The sequence below is a fragment of the Pleurodeles waltl genome, chromosome 2_1 (genome assembly GCF_031143425.1).
Source record: "Pleurodeles waltl isolate 20211129_DDA chromosome 2_1, aPleWal1.hap1.20221129, whole genome shotgun sequence".
NCBI lineage: Eukaryota > Metazoa > Chordata > Amphibia > Caudata > Salamandridae > Pleurodeles > Pleurodeles waltl.
Window position 1 is genome coordinate 568,096,927 of NC_090438.1, and position 24,383 is coordinate 568,121,309.

Here is a 24,383-nt window from a genome sequence, read left to right on the forward strand (position 1 = left end):
TATGGGAGTAATATGAATAATCTTGTTCTCAACGGTCTTGGAGATGCCATATGTCACTGAGGACCCATTGATGTAACCAATCCTTGAACCCCGAGGCCAGTCTACGGGGGGGAGTTCCCTGCAATGGTGGAGTAGAACAGTCCAGCAGGACATCGTCTACATAACTAAAGTGCGCCCCCAGCAAAAGATCCCCTCTCATCATCAAACCCACTTGGGGCAACAAGGCCTGGAGGAACCTAAGCTAATTTTGTTTGGGTGCATAACTTCAACCCAAGTGACTTCCTTCCCCCAGGAGTCTTCCTTTAATTAGTACATACCTGCCCTCCTTATCAACTACTTATTGCAGGAGTTAAAATTGGACTCCCTGCCTGATCTAAATCAGGGACCCCCTGGCATAGGCAGGGTAAAAAGTTGCATAAAGCTGTCCACGCCATCTACGGTGCAATCAGGTAATGTCCACTCCCATTGTGTGTGTCTCCTGTAATATTGCTATATGTATTCCCCTGTGACGCAGTTACTGATATACTTTATAACGCTTTGCTGCAGACCCCAGCCCTTGAACATTCCAGGTCATGCATAGTTATCTCTGTGGTTTGTTAGCCATGGACTAACATTTATTTTAGATTGCCAGGTATTAGCTCTCAGACGCATCCAGGGTCCCACTTCATATAAGACCATTCAGAACGTTCCTTGAGTTGCCGAAATAAAAACCAAACCCCTGCTTTGAACTCCCCAACCCCTGGACCTAACGGCAAAGCCCTTCTGCCCAAACAAATAAAATTCCGTAAAGGAAACAAAGTCTTAGGTACAGTTCCACCATGCTCCCATGAAGAGCCTGATAATTGGGAGGGAGGCCTCCAGAAAACAAGAACCGCAAATACACTCCTGCCCATAAATTGCAATGTCAGCTATCCTCCGGAGTGCCCCTATCATCCGGGATAATCCAAGCCCACCCTGGCAGTTGGTCCCGCCAAGTCTAGAGCTCTATGATTCCCTCCCTGTGCCACCCACAACTCAGGAGGCCTCTATACTCTCTGACTGCACATATACATCCTCCAAATCAGGAACAGCCAGGGCACAGCAAACTGGTACATCTCCCATCGGATTGCCAACTACTAGGAAGTATTGTGAGCTTGTGGATAGTCAAACAATTTCATCTACAGTTTGTGGGGTCACCAGAGGGAAACCATCTTCTTCAGGAGTAGATTTGTCTGCCTCCGGGTCCATTGCCGATCCACCTGTGTCTGATCCTGTTCTTTGTTCAAAACTTTGCTGCTGGGCAAGGCCTGCCCCTGCCTTGAGTGCCGCCACCTGGTCATAGTTAGTCTGCGGGGGTTGCCAGGGATCACGACTCCAGGATTTCCGGGGCTTTCTGGTAGGGCGAGCGCTGTCTTTCACTCAGTTTGCGCCATTTTCCCCACCCAGGGGGCCCCAGTCTTGTGCGCCTCCAACCATTCCCACGCTTCTCGGGGATCTTCACAAAAATGTGTCAAGCCGTCCACCATAAGTTTCAATTTGGAAGAAAACAGGAGGGAATATTGAATACCTTCATCCTGAGAGTTCTCTTCACTTCAGCTTAGGACGCCTATTCTGGGAACATTTTCACTTTTCCATTCTCAATCAGGTAGGGGCCCTCCTTGAAGGCACAGTTTAATAGGATGTCTCTCTCGCAAAAGTGCAGCAATTTGGCAACCACTGTTCCTGCTGTCTGCCCGGGTCTTGGGGGGGGTGAATGGGGACTCTATGGGCTCGTTCCAATGCGAAAAAGAGGGTACGTTTTTTCGGGGCTACTTCTGTCTTGATTTAATCCCTCGCTTGTCATTTGTTCCTTTCTGTACCTTTCTAAATCCTGTTCTTTTGTGTGGTGAATTAGTCAAATTTGTCTCTCCTTTTGTGGTTTGTTTCATGCCCATGGCGACTGGCCTTATTACTTGTCTTATCTCCCCACAAGCGTTTAGGTTACTGTTGCTGGACTATTTTCTTAGTTTGCCTTGCCTCAGAATTTTGGATTGTTGTTTTTAGGGGTGGTGAAACAACTACGCTTAAGCCGATATGATTTTTTCCCATGCCATCCCCTCCGCACCAACACTGCCCCCCCAACACCTCCTAGCCGCACATGTGCTCCTATGACTGCGGCTGTCCGTGCAGCACAGCGCCGGCATCCTTCTCATTTTCATTATCCCCCACATACCTCCAGTGCAGTATATGATGGTGTATGAAAGTACCTTCTTTCTTGGTAAGGTTACCCCTTTTTTCTGCCTGATGTCCATGTGTTTGACTGTGTTCACTGGGATCCTGCTAACCAGGACCCCAGTGACCCCAGTGATTATGCTCTCTCTCCCAAAACTCTGTATTTCATCCCACAATTGGCACACTGGTGCCTCATTATAAGCCCCTAGTATATGGTGCCTAGGTACCCAGGGCATTGGGGTTCCAGGGGATCCCTATGGGCTGCAGCATATATTTTGCCACCTATAGGGAACCCAAGCAAAGGGTTCTGCAGAACTGCCATTGCAGCCTGCGTGAAAAGGTGCAAGCACCCGTTTACTGCCACTTTTCACTGCACCAGGTCACTTACAAGTCATCCCTATGGCAGGCCTTCTAGCCCAGAGGGCAGGGTGCAAAGTACCGGTGTGTGAGGGCACCCATGCACTAGCAGAGGTGCCCCCATGAACTCCAGGCCCATGTTCCCAGAATTCATGAGTGCAGGGACACCATTTTGTGTGTCTATTGAACATAGGTCAATACCTATGTCCAGCTACATAATGGTAACTCCGAACATAGGCATGTTGCATTGGTTGTATGATTCTATGCACTCCGGGGGCTCCTTAGAGGACCCCCAGTATTGCCATTACAGCCTTCTGAGGGTTTTCAGGCAGCCCAAGCTGCTGCCACCTCCCAGACAAGTGTCTGCCCTCCTGTTGCTTGAGAGGCTCAAGCCCAGGAAGGCAGAAGAAAGGATTTCCTTGGGTTGTTAAACTCTCTTTCTTTGGAAATAGGTGTTAGAGGCTTGGGAGGGGTAGCCTCCCCAAGCCACTGGCAGTGCTTTGAAGGGCACATTTGGTGCCCTCTTTGCATAAACCAGTCTACACTGATTCAGGGATCCCCAGTCCGTGCTCTGGGGTAAAACTGGACAAAGGAAAAAAGAGTGACCACTCCCCTGTCCATCACCATCCCAGGGGTGGTGCTCAGAGCTCCTCTAGAGGGTCCCTGGATTTTGCCATCTTGGATTCAAGGTTGGCAGGGAACTCTGGGAGCATCCGAGTGGCCAGTGCCAGCAGGTGACAGAGCCCCCTCCTGATAGTTGATCACCCAGCTAGGTGATCAGTCCCCCTTTCAGGACTATTAAGGGTCTCTCTTTTGGGGGACTTCCTCAGATTGGGATTGCAAGACTCCAGCAGGATTCCTCTGCAACCTCCACTTCGACTTCTGACCGAAGAAACTGCATCTGGATGTCCAGGACCAGACAAGCCGCAACAAAGAAGCAAGACACCTCCTGCAACATTGCATCCACGGCTCCTTCCAGCAACTGGAACATTTCCCCGGTCGTGCATCCTCTGAGGACAGCCCATCTTCAGCCTGCATCAGAAGGAAGAAGGAATCCCCCCTGGGAGTGAAGGAGTCACTCCCCTGCTTCTGCAGGCACCAACTGCAATGACAACCGACTGCTTAGATCCCACCTCCTGCTGAGCTTTGTGGATCCTGCTTCAAGGGTGGTAGACTGTAGTGGTCCTGACGGTCCAACTTGGGTGGAGGTAAGCCCTTGCCTGGCTATGCAGGACAGTACCCCCGTGCACCGCGTCCTTTGCAGCTGCCAAAGCTTATTGGCATCTTTTCCACAAGATCTTCAGGCATCTTGAAGGTCCAGCCCCCAACACTCCATCCTGCGACGCACAGCTCCCTGAGTAGTTCTCCGGCAGCGTGGGAGCCCTTTTCGTAGTGCTGCGTGAGCCTCTTCTGCGGCTTTGTCCCCATCCTTTGGGACTCCTGTGAGTGCTGCATGGGATTCTGTGGGTCTTCTGTGTTGCTGAGGACCCCCTCCGAATGCCCCTCCTGGGGAGAGTCCACCTAGTCCTTCCTGGTCTCGGGCAGCTCCACTTTCCGCTAACCGGGACTTTTGCTTGTGCCAAGGTTTGTTGGCGGAATCCAAAGATGCAAACCTGTCTGCAATCCTCCTTCCGGCGTGGGACATCACCTGCATCCTCCAGAAACTTGACTTTTATCTTCTTGGGTGCAGTGCTGACTATCCTTCTTCATCGCTGACTTACCTCTTGCACCTTCAGTCTAGTGGGACGGGTGCTCCTGCCCTCCCTGGACTCTGCTGTGTTTCTTGGACTTGGTTCCCTTCTTCCACAGGTCCTCTTGTCCAGGAATCCACTGTTGGTGTCTTGCAGTCTCTTGTGGGTTTTTCATTATTCTTCTTTTCTTCCAAGTGGGTGTTCTGGGGAATGTTTTGTGATTTACTCCTGCTTTCCTGGTCGCTGAGGTGGGTTGTGGTACTTACCTTTGGGCTTTCCTAGCACTCCCAGCTCCCCTCTACACACTACACTTGCCTAGGTGGGGGACCAACTCTCGCATTCCATTCTTTTAGTATATGGTTTGTGCTTCCCTAGGGCTATTTCCTACTATTGTGATTTTCACTAATTGCACTGTTGTCTTACTGTTTTATACCTATTTCTGCATACTAGTATATATATTTTGTGTATTACTTACCTCCTAAGGGAGTATAGCCTCTATGGTATTTTTGGTATTTGTGTCACAAAAATGAAGTAGCTTTATTTTTGTAACACTGAGTGTTTTCTTTCATGTGTAAGTACTAAGTGTGACTACAGTGGTATTGCATGAGCTTTGCATGTCTCCTAGATAGGCCTTAGCTGCTCGTCCACAGCTGCCTCTAGAGAGCCTGATTTCTAGACACTGACTACACTACACTAATAAGGGGTACCTGGACATGGTATAAGGTGTAAGTACCACAGGTACCCACCACACACCAAGCCAGACTTCTACAGTTGGCCGCCATGTCTGCCGGTTGCAGATTGATTTATTGGTTGAAAATGTATGTCATTATGGCCCAACACGCTAAAATATGGGATTTTGAAAAATCACTGTGGCGCAGCAGAGGTAGAAATTAAATAAATTAATGCAGCTCTTGTCACTCCGTTGCGTCGCCCTCAGGGTACAAGTCCCGGTGGACGTAGTCTACCAGTGTCCTCACTTTTAGATGGTGATGGTGAACAGTCTCACATAGGCGTGCAGAGAAGCCTTGGGGCATTTAAAACTGTCAGCCTTACTAGCGGCATCCTCTTTATTTGTGTAAGTGGCGTGGTAGGGATGATTTAATACCCTGAATAACAGGGGTCCGATCCTCTCCAGCTGTCACCGCCTTGGGTTTGCCCTTTTCTAAAATGTCTCCCCTCTACTTCTAACTGTGGGAGAAAGCAGTAGCGCCTTCCTAGCTTGAGGTAGGCAGTTATTGTTCGGGTTGATTTAACTTTGGTCCCGAGCACTACTCTCTACGCACTGCACGGCGCCTGCGAAAAAAATTGTGTGAAAATGTGTTTATATACAGCAGAGACCCATACACTGACTCAGTAGCGAATGAGCACGTTTATTTTTGTGCAGCACTCTATGATGGACCAAGGGTACTCCAATACTCACATCCTAGGTCAGTTTATACACTGAGAGTCCTTCCCACTCCCTCTTGACATCCGAGATATGCCCAACCAGTGTATTGGCTGTTGTGCACACTGGAATTTCTAAAATAACATGAAAACATAATCCACTGAAAGAACAACGGGAAACAGAAAGACTGAATTGATCAGTGATTTTTGCGTGTAGTGGAGAAGTAGCCACAGCTAAAATTGTCATGTAATTAAGAAAATACTAAAACATCTTTAGTTACACAATACCACCTCTGCACTTCTTAGCAGAGATGCAGTATATCAATATTTAATACCTGCAGCAACACAAAAGGATAATGGACGGAGTGCTGAAACTTTTCAAACACTCCCCCGTCACAGATCTGGGTTTAATCCATCGTTCTTTTGCTCACCTTTCCTCCCCAGTTGGGACCCAGCCATTTGCAAATCAGTCTTGAACATGTTCCCCGTGGGAACAGTCCAAGCCGAGCTGCCAGGCCAGATTCTCACTGGACCAGAAACCAGCATCCTGGGACCAGTATTGGGGTATCGCCCCTCCTCAGCCAGGCTAGCTTGAATCCAGTGGCAGAGTTGAGCACAGGACCCACGTCTGGGCAACTTTGGCAACACAAAAGGATGATGGACGTTGACACTGAACAGTATACAGCTGCTGCCATCTCGAGTTGAGCCACATTGTAATAGGAGTTTGTATTTTATCCAGCTGCAGCTGGGTTGTTTTGTTGCTTGTTCGATTCTTGAGGAGGCGCATCTAAATCACCTCTTTATAACCTTCATCTTCAGGAGGCCATCTCATTAATGCAGAACATTGGGTGGGTGGACGATGGGGGCAGGCAAGTCAGTTCACTCTGCCATCTTGGCTCCTCTCCCAATTATAACCCATTTAAAACTTTTACCAAGGAAACATAGTTGTCACAAATAGCTGATTTGCTGCCGTTTTAGAACTATAAAGAGGCCAACCTACATTGGGCACGTTTGATGTCATAAGATTGCAACTCTGTTTGAAATCTCCCCTGGCGCAATTCACCAGGCGCAATTTCTTTGCCTTCGTCTTCTGCTGTCCGGAATTCTAGAATTTAGGCTGCGGGAATCCCAATATTAACTGGCGGTGTTGCTATCTCTGTGGTGCTGCACAGGACAAATTGCCCACTTCTTGTGTATTTGTGAAGACCTTGTTTTCGAGAGAATGATGATTGAAGCCAGGATTCACACGTTGTCAATTAGACAGCGGGTAGCGGGCGCTAGGCCTACCCACAAAAATAACTTTTGTTTCCTTAAATGTAACATAATGTATTGGCGTTTAAAACTGCCTCATTTATGTATGGTAATAATTTTCATTATTCTAGACAAATTACTCACTGCTAATAAAGCTTAGTGAGGCATCATTTCCACAGCCGGGTTTCATTCTTTGAAACACAGGCCCCGCTGGTGGGTAACTAAATGTTTTAAAAAATAAATCTAGTCCCATTGGCAGGGTGCAGCAAGGCAAAATACCACATTGCCTGCCTAAGGTGTTAATGATTCTTGCACCAGTCCTACAACATTTTACGTAATCGTCAGTAGAATAACTCAGTGTTTTGTTGAGATTATGCAGTTATTACCAATAAGGAAGAGCACTCGTTTGCAGTGCCAGTGGTTCACCAGCTAGTTTGACCGCATTTTAACACCACAAACTTTGTCAGTGGACTGGATACGTCTGGTTACTTGTTCTTACTAGATCACCATGAATGATCCATCCCTTTTTTTGATGTATTTGAAGAAAAGAAATAGCATGCATACATCCCTACTTGAGTGCCTACTCCCTTACTGTTAATATCAGGTCTTAGGTGTTCAGCATTTAGATGTCCCTTGGCCTATTTATTCCATTGGGCAGCAGATGCTCTGTTATAGGCCACCCCAGAGCAAAACACCGAACTTCAACAATGAGTGTAGAGGCTTTCCTGAGTCATTGCTTGGATCCAACTAAAAAGAGATGTTCCATGGAAAATGAAGACATGTAGAAGGATTCTGAACTCTGCCATTAAAAAAAATCTAACAAGTTCCATTCAGGTAGAGGGTTGTTTGCAAAGTCTTCTGTCCACTGGCGTATGAAGCATTCCCTGACGGCTTGATAATTGTTTGATTTGTGGGGCACAAAACCTATAGTAGTATTCATTTGTGGTTATAGACTGTTCTTCTAACTGGATATGTCCAGGACAGTGGAATTGCTGGCCCAGCACTTCCTATAAGAACTGCAACCTTCAAGTCCAGCTTTCCTTTGTCAGGTTATGAAATTGCTTTTGCCATGTACTTAAAACATGCAAGCGTGCCAGCAAGGAATATGATATGACACCCTCACAGATATTTAAATATCTTCAATAGCACCATGCGCTACAAACAACAGTCCCACCGGGAGCAGAGACCAGGAAAACTCCCCAATGGAATGTAGATTGTTGGACTGTCCCATGACCGCAAAGGCAACCTCCCTCACATACCACACACTGATTAAAAAAAAAAAACACGGTGAATTAGAACAGCTAAGGGTATGCTGGCAAACAGATATGAGAGAACTAGATGAAGACTACTGGAGGCACTCACTTATATTCCGCAGAGAGGTGACAATAAAAGCAAGATATTGTCTGATACACTGACAATACTGCACAGTGTACACTACACCAGAGATCTCCTGTATAAAAGGAGCAGAATCAGTTCTGAGATGTGCCCTTATACTTTTGGACAGAGGGGTATCTTCCTCAGTAAATTATGGAAATGCACAAAGGTTAGAGGATTCCACGTGAATACATAAAGAGCCACAGACATCCCTGGTATTGTTGGGAATAGGGAGAAAATCAAATACAACCTTGTATAAGAAACCCCTGATTCACATGTGCTTTCTGCTGGCCAAGAAAGAAGTTGCACCCAAGTCTGGCAGCTCGTTTAGGAAAATGCCCCTTTTTTTACGGAAGTAGATGGGTAGATGGTAACTTGGTCCCCAGGGCTGCAGCACAAGTTTGTGCCACCTAGGGTGACCCACACAAATTGCTGATGGCAGACCTGCCACTGAAGACTGCCAGAGCAGGGCAAAATTCTTGAGATTGACTGTGCTGTCACCATGAGTGGCACAGACCCACGCACTGCCTTACATATATGTCAGACACCCGTAAGGCTTCTGGCAGGTAGGTCGCTCCCTACACCGCCGCCTCTACTCCAGGTGCCATTCTTTTTTCCTCCGATCTCTGGTTTTGTTTGTGCTCACCCCCAGCCGCTGCGTCCCCGCCCCCGTCCCTCCACTTCGGTTCACCTTCTTTCCCGCCACTGAGCCCTGCGGCCCTGCCACCCCTGCTCTCCCATTTGCCGGTCCCCTCCCTCCTCCCAGCTGCCACTCCCTCCCACCTGCCCTCTTATGGCAGCCGCGGCGCGGTGAAAAGAGCGACCCTTGACCCTGCTTAACGGGCAGGCAGGTCGCTCCCTACACCGCCGCCTCTGCCGCCTCTACTCCAGGTGACATTCTTTTTTCCTCCGATCTCTGGTTTTGTTTTTGCTCACCCCCAGCCACTGCGTCCCCGCAGCCCCGCCCCCTTCCCCTCCCTCCACTTCGCTTCACATTCATTCCCGCTGCTGAGCCCTGCGGCCCCGCCCCCCGCTCTCCCATTTGCCGATCCCCTTCCTCCTCCTAGCTGCCACTCCCTCCCACCTCCCCTCTTATGGCAGCCGCGGTGCGGTGAAAAGAGCGACCCTTGACCCTGCTTCTGGCAGGCAGGTCGCTCCCTACACCGCCGCCTCTGCCGCCTCTACTCCAGGTGCCATTCTTTTTTCCCCCGATCTCTGGTTTTGTTTTTGCTCACCCCCAGCCGCTGTGTCCCCACCCCCCCTTCTTTCACTTCTGTTCACCTTCTTTCCCGCCGCCGAGCCCTGCCACCCCGCTCCCCCGCTCTCCCATTTGCTGATGCCCTCCCTCCTCCCAGCTGCCACTCCCTCCCACCTCCCCTCTTATGGCAGACATGGCGCGGATGTGCGCGGTGGGTGCGCCGCTGGCGCGCCAAAGGTAAGCCCGTCTGCGCCCGTCCGCGCCAAGACCGTGCCCAGCGCCAGTCCCCCTGGCCCACACGCCCCGCACCACCAATCACCCCTCCACAGCCAATGACCTCCACGCCCTCAATCCAGGACGCTCCTCCATCTCCTTCCAGTCCACTCTGAAGCACACCAAAGGACCCTTCTCCTGCAAAGCCTGCAACTTCACCTGCAGCCTAACCTCCAATCTCCAACACAAAGCTACAGACATCCACCTCAGCTGCATTCTGCTCAACACCCGCTCCGTCCACAAGCACGCAATCGAACTCTGGGACCTACTGACCTCATCATCGCCTCGCGTCGCATTTCTCACCGAAACCTGGATGAATTCGGCCTCGGAACCAGACATAGCCATAGCCATCCCGGAAGGCTACAAGATCACCAGCAGCAAACCAGGAGGAGGAATCGCCATAGCACACAAAAACACCATCAGAGTCTCCACCAGCTCCCACAACACCATCAACTCCGCCGAGAACCTCCATTTAAAATTCCACATCAACGCCAACACCACCCTCAGAGGAACACTGGTCTACAGACCCCCAGGCCCTCGACCTCAGTTCTGCGACAACATGGCCGACACCATCAGCACCCAAGCCCTCGCCTCAACGGACTACATCCTCCTCAGTGACCTGAACACCCACCTAGAAAACAACAACGATATCAACACCACCAACCTAATCGACAACCTCGGCTTCAAGCAACTCGTCACGTCGCCCACCCACACTGCAGGACACACACTCAACCCCATTTCCTCAGCCAGCAACCACGTCTCCTTCAGCCACACCACCAAACTCCACTGGACCGACCATCGCTGCATCCATTTCTCCCTCCAGAAGCTGGTCACTCACCACCTCACCACTCAACCCCCCCTATCGCTATTGGAACAGAATCTCGACAGAACAGCTGATCTCCACCCTCGCCCAGGCACCTCCACCCAGGACCCCAACACAGCCGCTTCCTACCTGCATCAATTGATAGAAGACTGCGCCAACACCCTCGCACCACTCAAACAACCCTCAGACATCCACCACAGACCCAAGGCCAGCTGGTTCACCCCGACCTACAAGCCTCCAAACCGGAATGTCGAAGAATGGAGAAGACCTGGAGCCTTGCACCCACCGAATCCAACCACATCGCCCTCAAGACTGCCATCCGCAAACATCACCAGCTGATCCGCACTACCAAAAGAACCTACTACAAAAGCTGCATAGACACCAACGCCCACAACAACAAAGAGCTCTTCGGCATCATCAAAGAACTCTTCAACCCCAGGCCCTGCTCCCACGAACCCTCGCCATCACAGGAGCTCTGCAACTCCCTCGCCACTCACTTCCATCGAAAGATCGAAGACATCCACAACAGCTTCAAACCCCAGACCCACCAGCCAACCACAGACAACCACGAACCCAACGCATCAAGCAACACCAACCCTCTATGCTCCTGGACCCACGTCAACAATGAAGACACCATCAACACCATGGCCTCCATCCACTCCGGCTCCCCCTCGGACCCCTTCCCGCACCAGATCTTCAACAAAGCCAGCGACATCATCGCCCCCCACCTCTGTGCCATCATCAACAGCTCCTTCGAGACAGCCATCTTCCTGGAGAAATGGAAACACGCCGACATCAACGCCCTGTTGAAGAAACCCAAAGCAGACCCAGATGACCCCAAAAACTACTGGCCCATCTCCCTCCTCCCCTTCCCAGCGAAGGTCATTGAAAAAATCGTGAACAGCCACCTATCCCGCTTCCTGGAAGACAGCAAAGCGCTCAACACCTTCCAATCCGGATTTCGCAAGAACCACAGCATGGAGACCGCCCTCATTGCTGCCACAGATGACATCAGGACCATGCTCGACGAAGGCGAAACCACAGCGCTTATCCTCCTGGACCTCTCTGCAGCCTTCGACACCGTTTATCACCACACCCTTCGAACATGCCTCAACAATGCCGGGATCCGCGGCAAGGCCCTCGACTGGATCTCTTTTTTCCTCTCCGGCAGAACCCAGAGAGTCCCCCTTCTGCCCTACCTGTCTGAATCCTCCAAAACCATCTGTGGCGTCCCCCAGGGATCCTCCCTCAGCCTAACACTTCAAAGTTTACATGGCTCCTTTCGCCAACATCACCCGATCCCACCACATCAACATAGTATCCTACGCAGACGACACCCAGCTGATCATCTCCCTCAAGAAAAACCCCACAACCGCAAGAAACAACCTTCACAAAGGACTTCATGCCATCGCCAACTGGATGGAATCAAGCCGCCTCAAGCTAAACACAGACAAAACAAATCCTCATCCTCTGCAGCAACCCCTCCGCCTGGAACGACTCCTGGTGGCCTACCTCCCTTGGAGCTATGCCCACCACCCAAGAACGGAACCTGGGAATCATCCTTGACTCAGCACTCAGCATGACTCAGCAGGTCAACGCAGTCTCCTCTTCCTGTTACAACACCCTCCGCATGCTCCGCAAGATCTTCAAGTGGATTCCCGTCGAAACCAGAAAGACAGTCACCCACACCCTAGTCAGCAGCTGACTGGACTTCGGCAACGCACTCTATGCAGGAACCACGGCCAAACTACAAACGAAAATGCAACGTGTCCAACACGCTTCCGCCCGACTCATTCTGAACGTCCCACGCCGCAACCACATCTCTGCCCACCTCAGAGACCTACACTGGCTACCCGTATCGAGAGGATTACCTTCAAACTACTCCCCCATGCACACAAAGCCCTCCACAACACAGATCCGGCCTACCTCAACGACCAACTCACCTTCCACACCCCTGTCCGCCAGATCCGCTCCGTCAGCCTCGCCCTCGCCTCCGTCCCCCGCATTCGCCGCACCACTGCCGAAGGAAGATCCTTCTCTCACCTCGCAGCCAAGACCTGGAACTCCCTACCGCTCCACCTACGCCAGACCCAGGACCTCCTGACTTTCAGGAAACACCTCAAGACATGGCTATTCGACCAGTAGCTCCCACCCCACCCACCCCCAGCGCCTTGAGACCCTGACGGGTGAGTAGCGCGCTTTATAAATTACGTGATTGATTGATTAAGGTAGGCCTGTGCAATCCAGTAAGCTTAAAAGCACGATCTTATATATCTCTATCGCGCTCTTTCCATTAAGGAACACTATGAGTGCAGCTGGTTCATAGGTTAACATGGGATTTAACCCTGCGCACACCCGGGCTGCTAGCTCCATTATGGTACCGCCTAGATATGTTGAGGTTGGTATCAAACAAACTGCTTTCTCTCCCCCAATGCAAATCTTATGTTGAGGGACAGCTGGCATGCACCCAGATGGAGCACTAGTGGTTGCCCACCTGTTTGCCACCAATTTTCGTGCTCTGGCCAAGCAGGCAATGCTTTTTCCCATGCGTTCTGCCGCCAAGACAAGTGTTTGACCTCCTGTAATGCAGCCTGGGTGCTCCCAGGAGTCTGAAACAAAGGCCGAGACAGGAAGAGAAGGTCACACCTCCCATCCCACCCCCAGCGGGGCTAGTGAATCGAGCCATCAGGGCGGTGAGCTTCAAAGGTTTCACCGCCCCTGGTAGCCATGTGTGCTGTCCCCCAGCAGAGGAAACAGCCCTCACCCTACCCCCAGGCAATTTAAGGTGAACAGGTGGGAAATAAGATATACAGGACTGTACACACCCCCAGCAGGCTGACCACACCTCTAGGGTGAGCAGCCCAGTCTGTGCACTAAATTTTGATTTCTGCTATCTATAGAGTGCCAGAAAAAAGGGCTCTGGGTAGCCAAAGGTGACCTGTCTCGCCAGATGTGGTCACCGCAGGGCTGGATTAGCTGTAGGAGCTAGGTGCTCATTGGCCACTAGTCTCCATGCCCCTACCTCCCCTAAATCAAGTATTTAAGGGACACCCCTGGCACCAGTACCTCATTTCTGACGGACCAACTTTAAAGAAGGACCAAGTGAAGCTCTACATCACTGACAACTTTGCTCGCTGCACCAACGCAAAAGAGGGATACTCTGTCCCTGTGTCAACAGACTGGGAACTGCGTGATCGACCCTCATCCTGGACTGAAACTCGTTACCACCGGACAGAGGGACCCGTGTGGAAGTAAGAAGCACCTTCAGACTCCCTTGGACTGTTGGCACCAGTCCTCTGTACACTGCAGGTAAAAACACTTGCAAGATCCAAAGTTTCACTGGCCATTGGGCTCGCCGTGGAATTGTTGAAAGCCATTCTTCTGGGAGCTCTGGTCCCTTTTGCCTCAAAGTTTCAGGCCGCTACACCTCTCCCTCGGCACCCGGGAAGTTCTTAAAGGATTTCTGCACCTTTACTGTTGCCAAGGCTTGTTGGTTGCCAGTCTGGTAACTAACCCCTACACTCTACGCTACAGATGCAGGGCACACAGGGTAGTCCTGCATCTGACATCTGCAGTCCAGGCCTTTCTGAGCTTATGCATCCTTTTGTCAGCACCATTGTGTAAGCGTTAAAACCAGTGCAATTCCCTTTAAGCACAAGGGACAGCCAGGACAACTCTGCACCCGGACCCCACGGACCAAGTAGAAGTGAACTGACTGCTGTGGTCTAGTCCCATGACCCACACAACCTTAACTCTGACAGGGTTCCTCGCAGCTCGACCACCACGTGGTCGTTGTCACCAGTGTTTTTCTGCCATTGACTTCAGCGCAAGTCCCTTTCAGCACCACGGACAGCCAGGGCAACACTGCATCTGGATGCCACGGGCCAGGTAAAACTGCAGTGACTGTTGTGATCTGGTCCTAGGGGCTGCACAACCTTAACCCTATAAGAGTTCAACGCACCTCGCTTTCCAGGTACGTTTCTGCAACCAATTATATTTCCCCCTATAGACTTCAATGCAGTGTTTAAATGCTGGTTCTGCTGTGATTTAATAGTGTTTCTAAAATCTATAACTCTTTTTCTACTGATTTAATTCTGTTTGTTTTGGTGTCTAAACTTATATTAAAAATAAACTCTATTTTTATAAATTGGAGTTGGATTCCTTTCGAGTCATGTCAATTACTTCTCGTCCATGATGGTGCCCTGAAATGCTTAGCACATGTTCCTCTAAGTAAAGCCTGATTGCTCTCCCATGACTGAGCTAAGGATTTACTAATTTCAATCCAGGAACAATCTTTGGGGTATTTTGGGAGTATTACACACAGGGGTGGCTCCTTCACTCTGGCGAAGGAGTGTTGCCCCACTGGCTGTGCCAGAAGCAGACAAATAAAACAATAGATCGTTTTATTTTTCTGCTTCTGGCACAGCCAACAGTGCAGGGAGAGGTGGGGCTGGGCTGGGCTACAGGATGTGGGAAGAGAGAGGAAGGGAGAGTGCACCTAAGTGCGCATGTGTCTTTGGCCGTCCGTCTGAGGCAAGGTACGTTCTTTATATTTTTTTTTAAATGTTTGCCTTGTCTCCATTCCTGTGGCCCCCTACCGCTACCCACACCCATCCCCTCCCGTCCCCTTGTGTTATGTGGTGGCTGCCGCTGATTACACAGTAAGGACTAACCCTCACACCATATAATACTCCACTTCCCTACACAGTGTAACTCCAAAATTGAGTGCCCGGGAGTGAGCATGGTTTGCTATGTTAGAGAAAAAATGATATGTAAGGGTAGAGGATGCCCCTAGAAATTCAACAAATTATGGGGCAGATGTTCTGTGAAGTGTTAGAGACATAATTGGCAGAGAATGAGAGACGGGGGCCAGAGCCTTGAGAAAGCCCGTCCCATGCATCGACAAGCCCTGATCTACCCTGTGGACAAGAAGCCAACAAAGGTAGATCTATAACCTAGATGCTGACATGCTACATTGTGTTATAGGAGAAAGATGTGACCCAGGTGGAGTGGGTGACTTTTACTGGTTATCTGTTTGACCATTTTATGCTTATGGCTAACTGAATAAAATACTATATAAAAAAATCAAATGGAGGATTAAACAGTTCAGTACATTTCGACTGGCTACAAAAAAATGCAAGTGTGCAGTGCATAGACCTTTACATGTAGCCAGATCGAGCAGGTTTACCCTCACACTACCCCTTTTATCACTGGAGAATTTTCGGAGTTGTAAAAGCCCACCACCAAGCTAGGAGCCGTTGATGAAGGGTTAAAGAATCCCATGGTTTTCACACAAGTATACTTTGTAGACGGCTGTGCAGTGAGCTAGGACCGCGCTCACAATGGCTGTAGTAGAAATGCTAACAACTCAAAATACTGGATACTAGAAATTCCTGTAAATGATTTAGGATTACACCATTAAGCGAACCTCGGGAGAAAAAAAAACTCACACATAATGCCCTCATTAAAATGCACTGGCATGCCAAGGCCAAAGAGGTACTTTCCTGCTGACTCCCAAAGAAAAGAGAAATAACTTAGACAAGATGGTAATTTTTTTAAATTATTATTTATTTATTTATTTATTACAATATTTATGTGTCAAGAGAAACCTAGTACTTGCGATATATATTGCTGTTGTATTGGTATGTTAATTAAAACAGAATACAAAGCTTTTTACATAGCAATGTTATAGAAGATGAATTAGTGAATGGTTGAGATGAAAGGATTAAAATACAAAAATGAATGTTTAGGTGTGTATCCATGTAGCAGACATCCAATAGTTAAAGTGCTTTCTCTTTAAACACTTACTTTTTTTAGTTCATTTGAGGATCGTGGAGATGTACTGATAGACTAGATGATGTACTATAATCTTTACCTTATTTCTTAATGTGTACATTTTTGACAGGGAGGAAACCTCACTGGATTACCGCTGGTAATTGACAATTATGTTCCTCCTCTGGAAGGTTTACCTATGTTCATCCTACGTTTGGCCACAGAGGTGAGTTAAGACAACTTCAGAACCTGGATAAAATGGTTTAGATTTTCTTTATAAGTTTAGTATATTTTTGTATCTCTCTTGGGTTTGAAAAAAATCTTAACTCCTGTGCATCTAGTGGTATCTTTTTTCTACGTCTCAGCGTTACACCACTTCAGCTATCCGTAGACAGACGTATTATCTCGAGTACATAACATACAATTGGAGGGGGGGAGAGAGAGGGGGGCTTTGGGTCAGCCCTTAGCTCATCATTGGATGTCCTTGTTGTCTGTCTCAGTTGTCTGCTCTTGATTTGATGTTTTTCCTTCTCTGTTGTGTTTGTCCTGCCCTGGAACTTTTTGGTCTGAGTGAGTTGTATTCTTTCACTGCATATTTAAGAGGTTTCCATTTGTTTGTATTCTGCACCCCATGAGAGTGGATGCTTTTCCGTGCTCTCTACCACGGCTTTCTTTGACCCTATTCATCTTTTCGTCCTTTCAAACGCACTGACAAGGCACATACCGCAGATTTTTAAAGCAGTGACCTGTTGGCTTTGTCATTTCTTGTTTTAACTAAGGTTTTGTCATGTCCTATTCACCTTTGCTCCAGTTATTGAGGTCAATGGATACATTGTGAACAAAACAAAACTGAAAGGTTTTGAAAACGAGCTCTAATGTGTGATTTTTGTGTTGTGTTTTTAACATCCCTATCGTGAGTGAGCTAAAATGAAGACGACCACAAACCTTTATCAGCTTTCAGGCATTTCACCCGTGTTTTCTTTTAATGATGATGTGCGTCAAATGATGAAGCAGCGTTCAAAATGTTAACAATTATTTTTCGGTGCCTCCAGATAAACATTGAATTTTGTCTTTTTTACTTGTTAGTGTTTGTTTCAAAGCGCCCTGAAATGTCTGTTTTGGCTTGTTTTGTGGATTAAACAGCATCTGAATTATAATGCCGTAATGGCATTCATTAAGGTAGGCCTGCATCCACCGCTCTAAATCTGCACGCAGTTTTCATATTATCACGCTTTTAGCAACTGTCATATCACCTCGTATTAGCAGCTACTCTGTGAATTTCCATACACTGATTAAAAATTAATTCTCTTTTAGGTAAACTGGGACGATGAAAAAGAATGTTTTGAAAGCTTCAGTAAAGAATGTGCAATGTTCTACTCCATTCGAAAGCAGTATATTTTGGAGGATAATGCATCACCTATGCTGCAGGTACTGGCGAAATTTTAATTTGATTGAGCATGCTTGCTTACAAATGGTACAGACTTCCTCCTTGACAAATATTTAAAAAATGCTGCAATTTTACGCTTACTGTAGCTCGGCTTTTGCTAAAAAGCCAAAGGCTGTACAGGCAATACTTAAGGCACACTTATGAAATATGACAGTACTTTAATGATGTGGCAAGCAACACCGACCATTCCTGCCCCATAAGCAGTAATTAGAATTACCTCATACACGCAAAAAAGGAGCGAGGATGTGCACGAGTCACGAAACGTCTTAGTTTTGACACTGCCTTTGCAAGATACATAATTTACTGCAGTGGCATGAAAATATCGTTAGCCGCTACGCAAATATATTGGTTGTTGGCGTCCAAAAACTGTATCGTGATCCAGTTGTGATTTAAAATAAAAAAAGCAAACACACACAGACACTTGTTCACTCTCTCACTGGCACTCATGCCGTGTTGGTCTCTGTGTGTTCTTCACATAACTGCATTGTTGTAATCACTTCACCATCTACAGCTGCACAGTTGTGGACATCTCAAAACAGCATGGGACCTGGAGAATCTGCAGAGGTGGGGCACTCAGGAGGCCATACGTCACAAAAGAACTGAACTCTGCAGCCCCACCCGTTACCATCTCGTTATTTAATGGGGACGGTGTGAGTGACGCTCGCTCATCATACCCTACCCTGTGATGAGTCAGATAGTGTGGGGTGACATTACATCACCTCTACCGGGCGTTAGCACATCTACATTTGGAGTCGGTAGTTCTGCACAGGAAAGCCCAACAAGATTTCTTGAATCTCCCACATACAAAGAGGAAAACATGCCAGTGCCTGACTGACTGCCCCTTTTTTGGATCTCCAGATCCCACAAGAGGATATTTAATCAGATCCGTTCCTTTGCTGAAATCTTCTCGGGTAATACATAAGAGCTCTCACATAGGCGATTTCTGATTGGTGAGAGTTGACAGGCACAGGGGAGAGGACACTCTACAAAAATCTTGGTGTCGTTTTCTTTGGGTGAAATTTACCTTCTTAATCAATTTACCAATCTTAATCCCTGGGTATGACTATTGTGGAGATGATTGTATATATTTTACAAAAACTGCTTTCTATCTATACTTGCAAGACTGTTTACATTAAATTCATGTTGCCTGTACATGGGACTTCTTTATGTTTTAAATCTGTTTCATTGTTTTCAGCATAAAACACAGAACAAACAATAAATACTGTTGGGCCGCTCTCCTACAACGCTCGCAAGGGCTCAGTATTTCAGGAAGCACACTGGTACCATGTAAACCAAAAGGTCCCACCCCCAATTCCTCACCTGCGATGAAAGTTGTGGGCTAGTAGTTCCCCAGGTTTTCCTTTGTTGACTTAGGATGTGACCCCTTCCCCCATGCGCCCTCACCCTGGGCTATCTGATTCAGTAAACGTAAATATGTAAGGCATGTCAAGTCATTGAACTCCTTAGATAGTAGTGCAGTGTAAGTCGCCCGTAGATCACGTTAAGCTGTAAGGTTGTTAGTCAATGCAAGAGTCAACTTATCTTTTGGACCTGGCCTTGGTAGTTTTTGCCGGTATTGTGGAGTCAGGAAATGAAAAAAACAACACAACTCTGTTTGGCAATATAATATGGGCTTTTATGAATTATGGCCGGGAGGGCAGCTCAGCTCTGCCACAGATACCGCACTCAACTTCGTCATCACAAACAACGATCTTTTATAGTCTCAGAATACCTTGTATGCGTCTTTTCACTTGTCATGCATATTAATTTAAGAGGATACATTGTTCTCTTCTTATTTCAGTACAAACCAGTATTTCTCCTTGGGAAAGCATCTAATTACGCGTTTACAGGAAAGCGAAGGTTACACATCTGTCACGGACACATTTGCTAATAATCACGGTGCTTTTGATCTCACGTTCTAAAGCCTATCAGTATGTCCTTCCTCAGCTAGCTCCACGCTTGGAAACATTTCTGTCTATCCTCCCTTGCACAGCTGCTGGCCTTCAAGCATCAAAGCTTTTTGTGTTCCCTTTCCAAAACTACCATGATGTAGACTTTTCCCTTGTGAATCTGGATCAGAATGTACGCATTCCCTGGGAGTGTGTTATCAGGTTATGGCTCAAGCTTTCGTGTTGTGTCCTTATACTTCTAACTGCATTATGAGTAAATGTTTCTGTTCAACCCTGTCCTTGCACCCCCAGCAACCTCTCTATCCTTGACTCTGTTTGGACATCATGAGCATTTTAGGCCTGTACTTTTCTCTAACCATGTACGATTCTGCATATTTTCCTCCTAATGTATGCACTAGCAAAAGTGGACATTCTCCTTTTTCCATATTTTCAGTAACACCGGATTATCTTCAACCTCTTTGTCTTCTTCCTCCTATTTCTTCGGACCTGTTTTGTTGGCTTTAGGACTCTGGGCACTTTACCACTGCTACTTTACAGTGCTGAAGAGAGTATGCTCTCTGTCTAAATTGTATTGGTGATGGGTTTATCCATGATTAGCATGTTTAATGTACTAGTAAGTCCCTTGTACAGTCCATTGTGTGCCCAGCCCCTGTCAATCAAATGCTACTAGTGGGCCTGCAGCACTGATTGCACCACCCACATGGGTAGCCCTGTAAACGTGTCTCAGACCTGCCACTGCAGTGTCTGTGTGTGCAGTTTTACACTGCCATTTCGACCTGGCAAGCACACCCACTTGCCAGACCCAGTCCTTCGCTAGTGCTACATGTATTTAAAAAGTAGGGCATGTACTGATGTGTTTTACATTCCCTGATAGTGCAATACTGCTAAATTTGTTTTTCGCTATTACATAGACTGTCTCTCCTGAAGAGTAGCATGGAGATTGCTTTGAAATATCTTTTAAGTGTAATTTCCCATTGGGAGCAGATTTAGATGCAGAGTTTGGGGTCCCTGTACTCACAATTTAAAAATACGTGTTTTGGTGAAGTTGGTTTTTAAATTGTAATTTTGAAAATGCCACTTGTAGGAAGTGGGCATTTTCTTGCTTAACCATTCTGTGCCTCTTCCTGTCTGTGGAATACATGTCTGGGTCAGGATGACAGTTGGGCTGTTTTGTGAATTTACTTTAGACAGTCACACACCAAGAGCTGAGGTGTGCCCTGCATACCCTGATGGGTCTTCCTGGGCTACATTGGTGGGAGGAGCTGACACTTGGACCTGAATAAGGCTGTGTCTGTCCTTACACAAAACAGTCTATAACCCCATGGAGTGTGTCTGGGGCCAAGGCAGGAAAGCAAGAGTCTTGTGCTGGCCTGGTGTGTGGTGAGCACCTATGGTGTGCTCTTCTTATAATAGGTCCAGGTATCCCCTAGTAGTGAAGTGTAGGCAGTGTCTAGGAAGCCAGGGCTCCTTAGAGGTAGCTGTGGATGAGCAGCCAATACTTCTCTAGGAGACATGCAAAGCTTATACAATATTACTATAGTCACATAGCACTTACACTCAGGAAAGAACCCCACAGTGTTACAAAAATAAAGGTAATTTATCATGGTAACACCAATACAAAAATACTTTATAGGCAATACCCCAACTGGAGGTAAGTAAACACACTATTATATAAACATTAGCAATCAGTAAATAGCATAGGAAGCAATAGGCATTGGTAAAAGCAATATCAAATAGTGAGGGCCCAAGGGGAGGGCCAAACTATATACTAAAAAAGTGGAATGTGAAAGGCAGTCCCCCAACCAAGGAATTAGAATCAGTAGAGGGGAGCTGGATGAACTAGGAACCCCAAGAGGTGAGTACCAAAGTGACCCCCAGCAACCAAGAGAGCAGAGGTAAGTACCTGTTTTTCCCAAAAACTAACAGGAGGACTTTGGACAAGGATTGTGGAGGATCCAGACAAGACTGGAAGAGCCCAAAGGTGGATCATGACAGAAGAGGACCTGCAAAGGAAGGGGACCAAGTGCAGTTCGAAATGGAGTGTGTGGTGTTGACAGGAACCACTACCCACCCTTCTGTGGATGCAGGACCAGGTCAGCGGTGGATGAAGAAGGTCAGCAGTGCAGCACAGGAGCCGAAGAGGAGTCCCAGAAGTGATGCAAGTGATGTCCCATGTGGGCTGTTGAGATGCAGTTGGTCAGTGGTGCTGGAAAACCACCAACATGCCTTGGCAAGTGCAAGAGACAGAGAAGGAAGGTTTGCAAGGCTGAAGAGGACCAGCAAGGTCCAGCGGACTTGACCCAAGGAGGGGAATCCGGGGTGACCCTTAGCAGCTGGGAGAGTCGCAAGAAGAGGAGGCAGCCCCCACAGGCAATCCCCTGGCAGCAGGCAGGAGGCTGTGCTTTGCAGAAAGAAGTGCTGGAGGCCGGGGCTACACAGAGCCTGAAGATCCCTTAGAGGAGGAACAAACACACCTTGGTAGCTGCAAGAGTCACGGTGCATAGGGGTATTGTCCTGCAAGCAGAGGCATGGGCCTACAGTCTCCCAAGTTGGGCAGCTGGTAGAAAGGGCCAAGGTGACCACTCCAGATCACCACCTGTGATGCAGGATCCATGCTGCTCCAGAGGAGAGAAGATCCATGCAGCCGGTCATCTTTGCAGATGGTGCCTGCGGATGCAGGGGAATGACTCCTTCCCTCCAAGGGAGATTTCTTCTTACTTCCTGTGCAGGCTGAAGACTAGTCGCCCTCAGAGAATGTACATCTGGGGAACTGTTGCAGTTGCTGGAAGGAGCCGGAGAAATAGAGTTGCAGAGCAGAGTCGTCGCTGTAGTTGCAGTTGTCTGTTTCTGCAGGGTCTAGTTGCAGTCATACTGGCCAGAAGATGAAGTAAATGATGCAGAGGAGTCCTGCTGGAATCTTGCACATCGAATCTTAGGACCCACACAAGAGGGAGACCCTAAAATGCCCAAGAAGGGGGATTGGTCACCTAGCAGGGTGACCACCTATCAGGAGGGGACTGTGACACCTACCTACCTGGCCATTGAGTTGCTCCCAGGGAACATTGCCAATCTTGGATTCAAAATGGCAGAACCAAGTGGCCACCTGGAGGAGCTCTGGGCACCATGGACAGGGGAGTGGTCACTCCCCTTTTCATTGTCCAGGTTTGCACCAGAGCAGGGACTGGGGGCCCCGGACTGGTGCAAACAGGTTTATGCAAGGAAGGTACCAAATGTGCCCTTCAAAGCATACTGGTGGCCGGGGAAGGCTGTCAGTGGCTTGGGGAGGCTGCCCCTCCCAAGCCTTGTGTCACCTATTTCCAAGGAAGAGGGTGTTACATTCCTGTCCTACAGGAAATCCTTTGTTCTGTTTTCCTCTGCCTGAGCTGGTCAAGCAGCAGGAGGGCAGAAATCTGTCTGAGGGGTGCCAGCAGTGCGGGCTGCCCAGAAACCCCCCAGAAGACTGGTAGGTGCAATGCTGGGGGTCCTCTAAGGAGCCTCGAGAGTGCATGGAATCATACAACCAATACTGGCAACAGTATTCGGGTATGATTCCGTCATGTTTGATACCAAACATGCCCATGTTCTGAGTTACCGTTAAGGAGCTGGACACAGGTATTGACCTGTGCCCAGTACACACATAAAATGGCTTCCCTGCACTTATGAAGTCCAGTGTAATGGAGCTGGAGTTCATAGGGGCACCTCTACTCATGTAGGGGTGCCCTCACTCACAGGAACTTGCACCCTGCCCTCTGGGCTAGGAGGCCCTACAATAGGGGTGACTTGCAGTGACCTTTAGTGAAAGGGTACATGCACCTTTTCACGCAGGCTGCAATGGCAGTCCTGCAGGCACATTTTGCACGGGAACCCCTGGTGCCCCAATGCCCTGGGTACCTAAGTACCATATACTAGGAACTTTTATGGGGGCACCAGTATGCCAATTGTGGGGTGTGCAAAGTCCTAAGCGACCAAATTTAGAGGGAGATAGTACAATCACTGGGGTCCTGATTAGCAGAATCCCAGTGAAAACAGTCAAAACATACTGACAGCAGACAAAAAGTGGGGATAACCTTGCCAAAAAAGAGGGTACTTTCCTACACTTGTGCACTACCAAGACTTTTCTTTGAAGCTTGCCTACTTCAGAGACAGAAAGGAGTATAAGTACTGGGCCTCTTTACCCACAAAGATAGAATCCTTCTGGGCTGAGAACATTCTGCCAGGAAGAAGAGCTTGACTCTGTAGGAGGGACTGCCACTCTGCCTGTTGCTTTGCCTTGCTGTGCTTTGCTGGCCTGCTGCTTGCTGCTCTGCCCTGGGTGTGAAAGGATTGGACATAGATTTCTACATCCTGCTTCCAAACGTTCTCCAAGGGCTTGAACTGAGCTTGCCTTCTGTTAAGAAGACTCAGGTGTTGGACCTGGCCCTTTTACAGGGTCATTCCCCAGACTTTGTTTGACTTTTGCCTCCTTTTTTTTCTGACCTTTGTTGGCTGACGTTAGGACTCTGAGCACTTTTTCACTGCCAACCAATGCTAAAGTGCATGTGCTCTCCCTTGTAAAATTGGTATGATTGGCTTGTACCTAATTGCCATATTTAATTTACCTATAAGGCCCTTGTAAAGTGGTATCCTTACACCCAGGGAATGTAAATTAAATGCTACTAGTTGGCCTGCAGCGCTGCTTGCGCCACCCACTGAAGTAGCCTTTCAAACCTATCTC

The 24,383-nt window shown here is 48.2% G+C and overlaps 1 protein-coding gene across 1 annotated transcript in view; it reads left to right on the forward strand.

Moving 5' to 3' along the window:
* Positions 1 to 24,383, forward strand: part of MLH1 (mutL homolog 1) — a 340,404-nt gene that overhangs the window by 290,122 nt on the left and 25,899 nt on the right. Inside the window, exons 17-18 of the mRNA XM_069215008.1 lie at positions 16,446 to 16,538; positions 17,627 to 17,740. Of these exons, the coding sequence (XP_069071109.1) occupies positions 16,446 to 16,538; positions 17,627 to 17,740 (207 nt within the window). The remainder of the gene's footprint in view (positions 1 to 16,445; positions 16,539 to 17,626; positions 17,741 to 24,383) is intronic.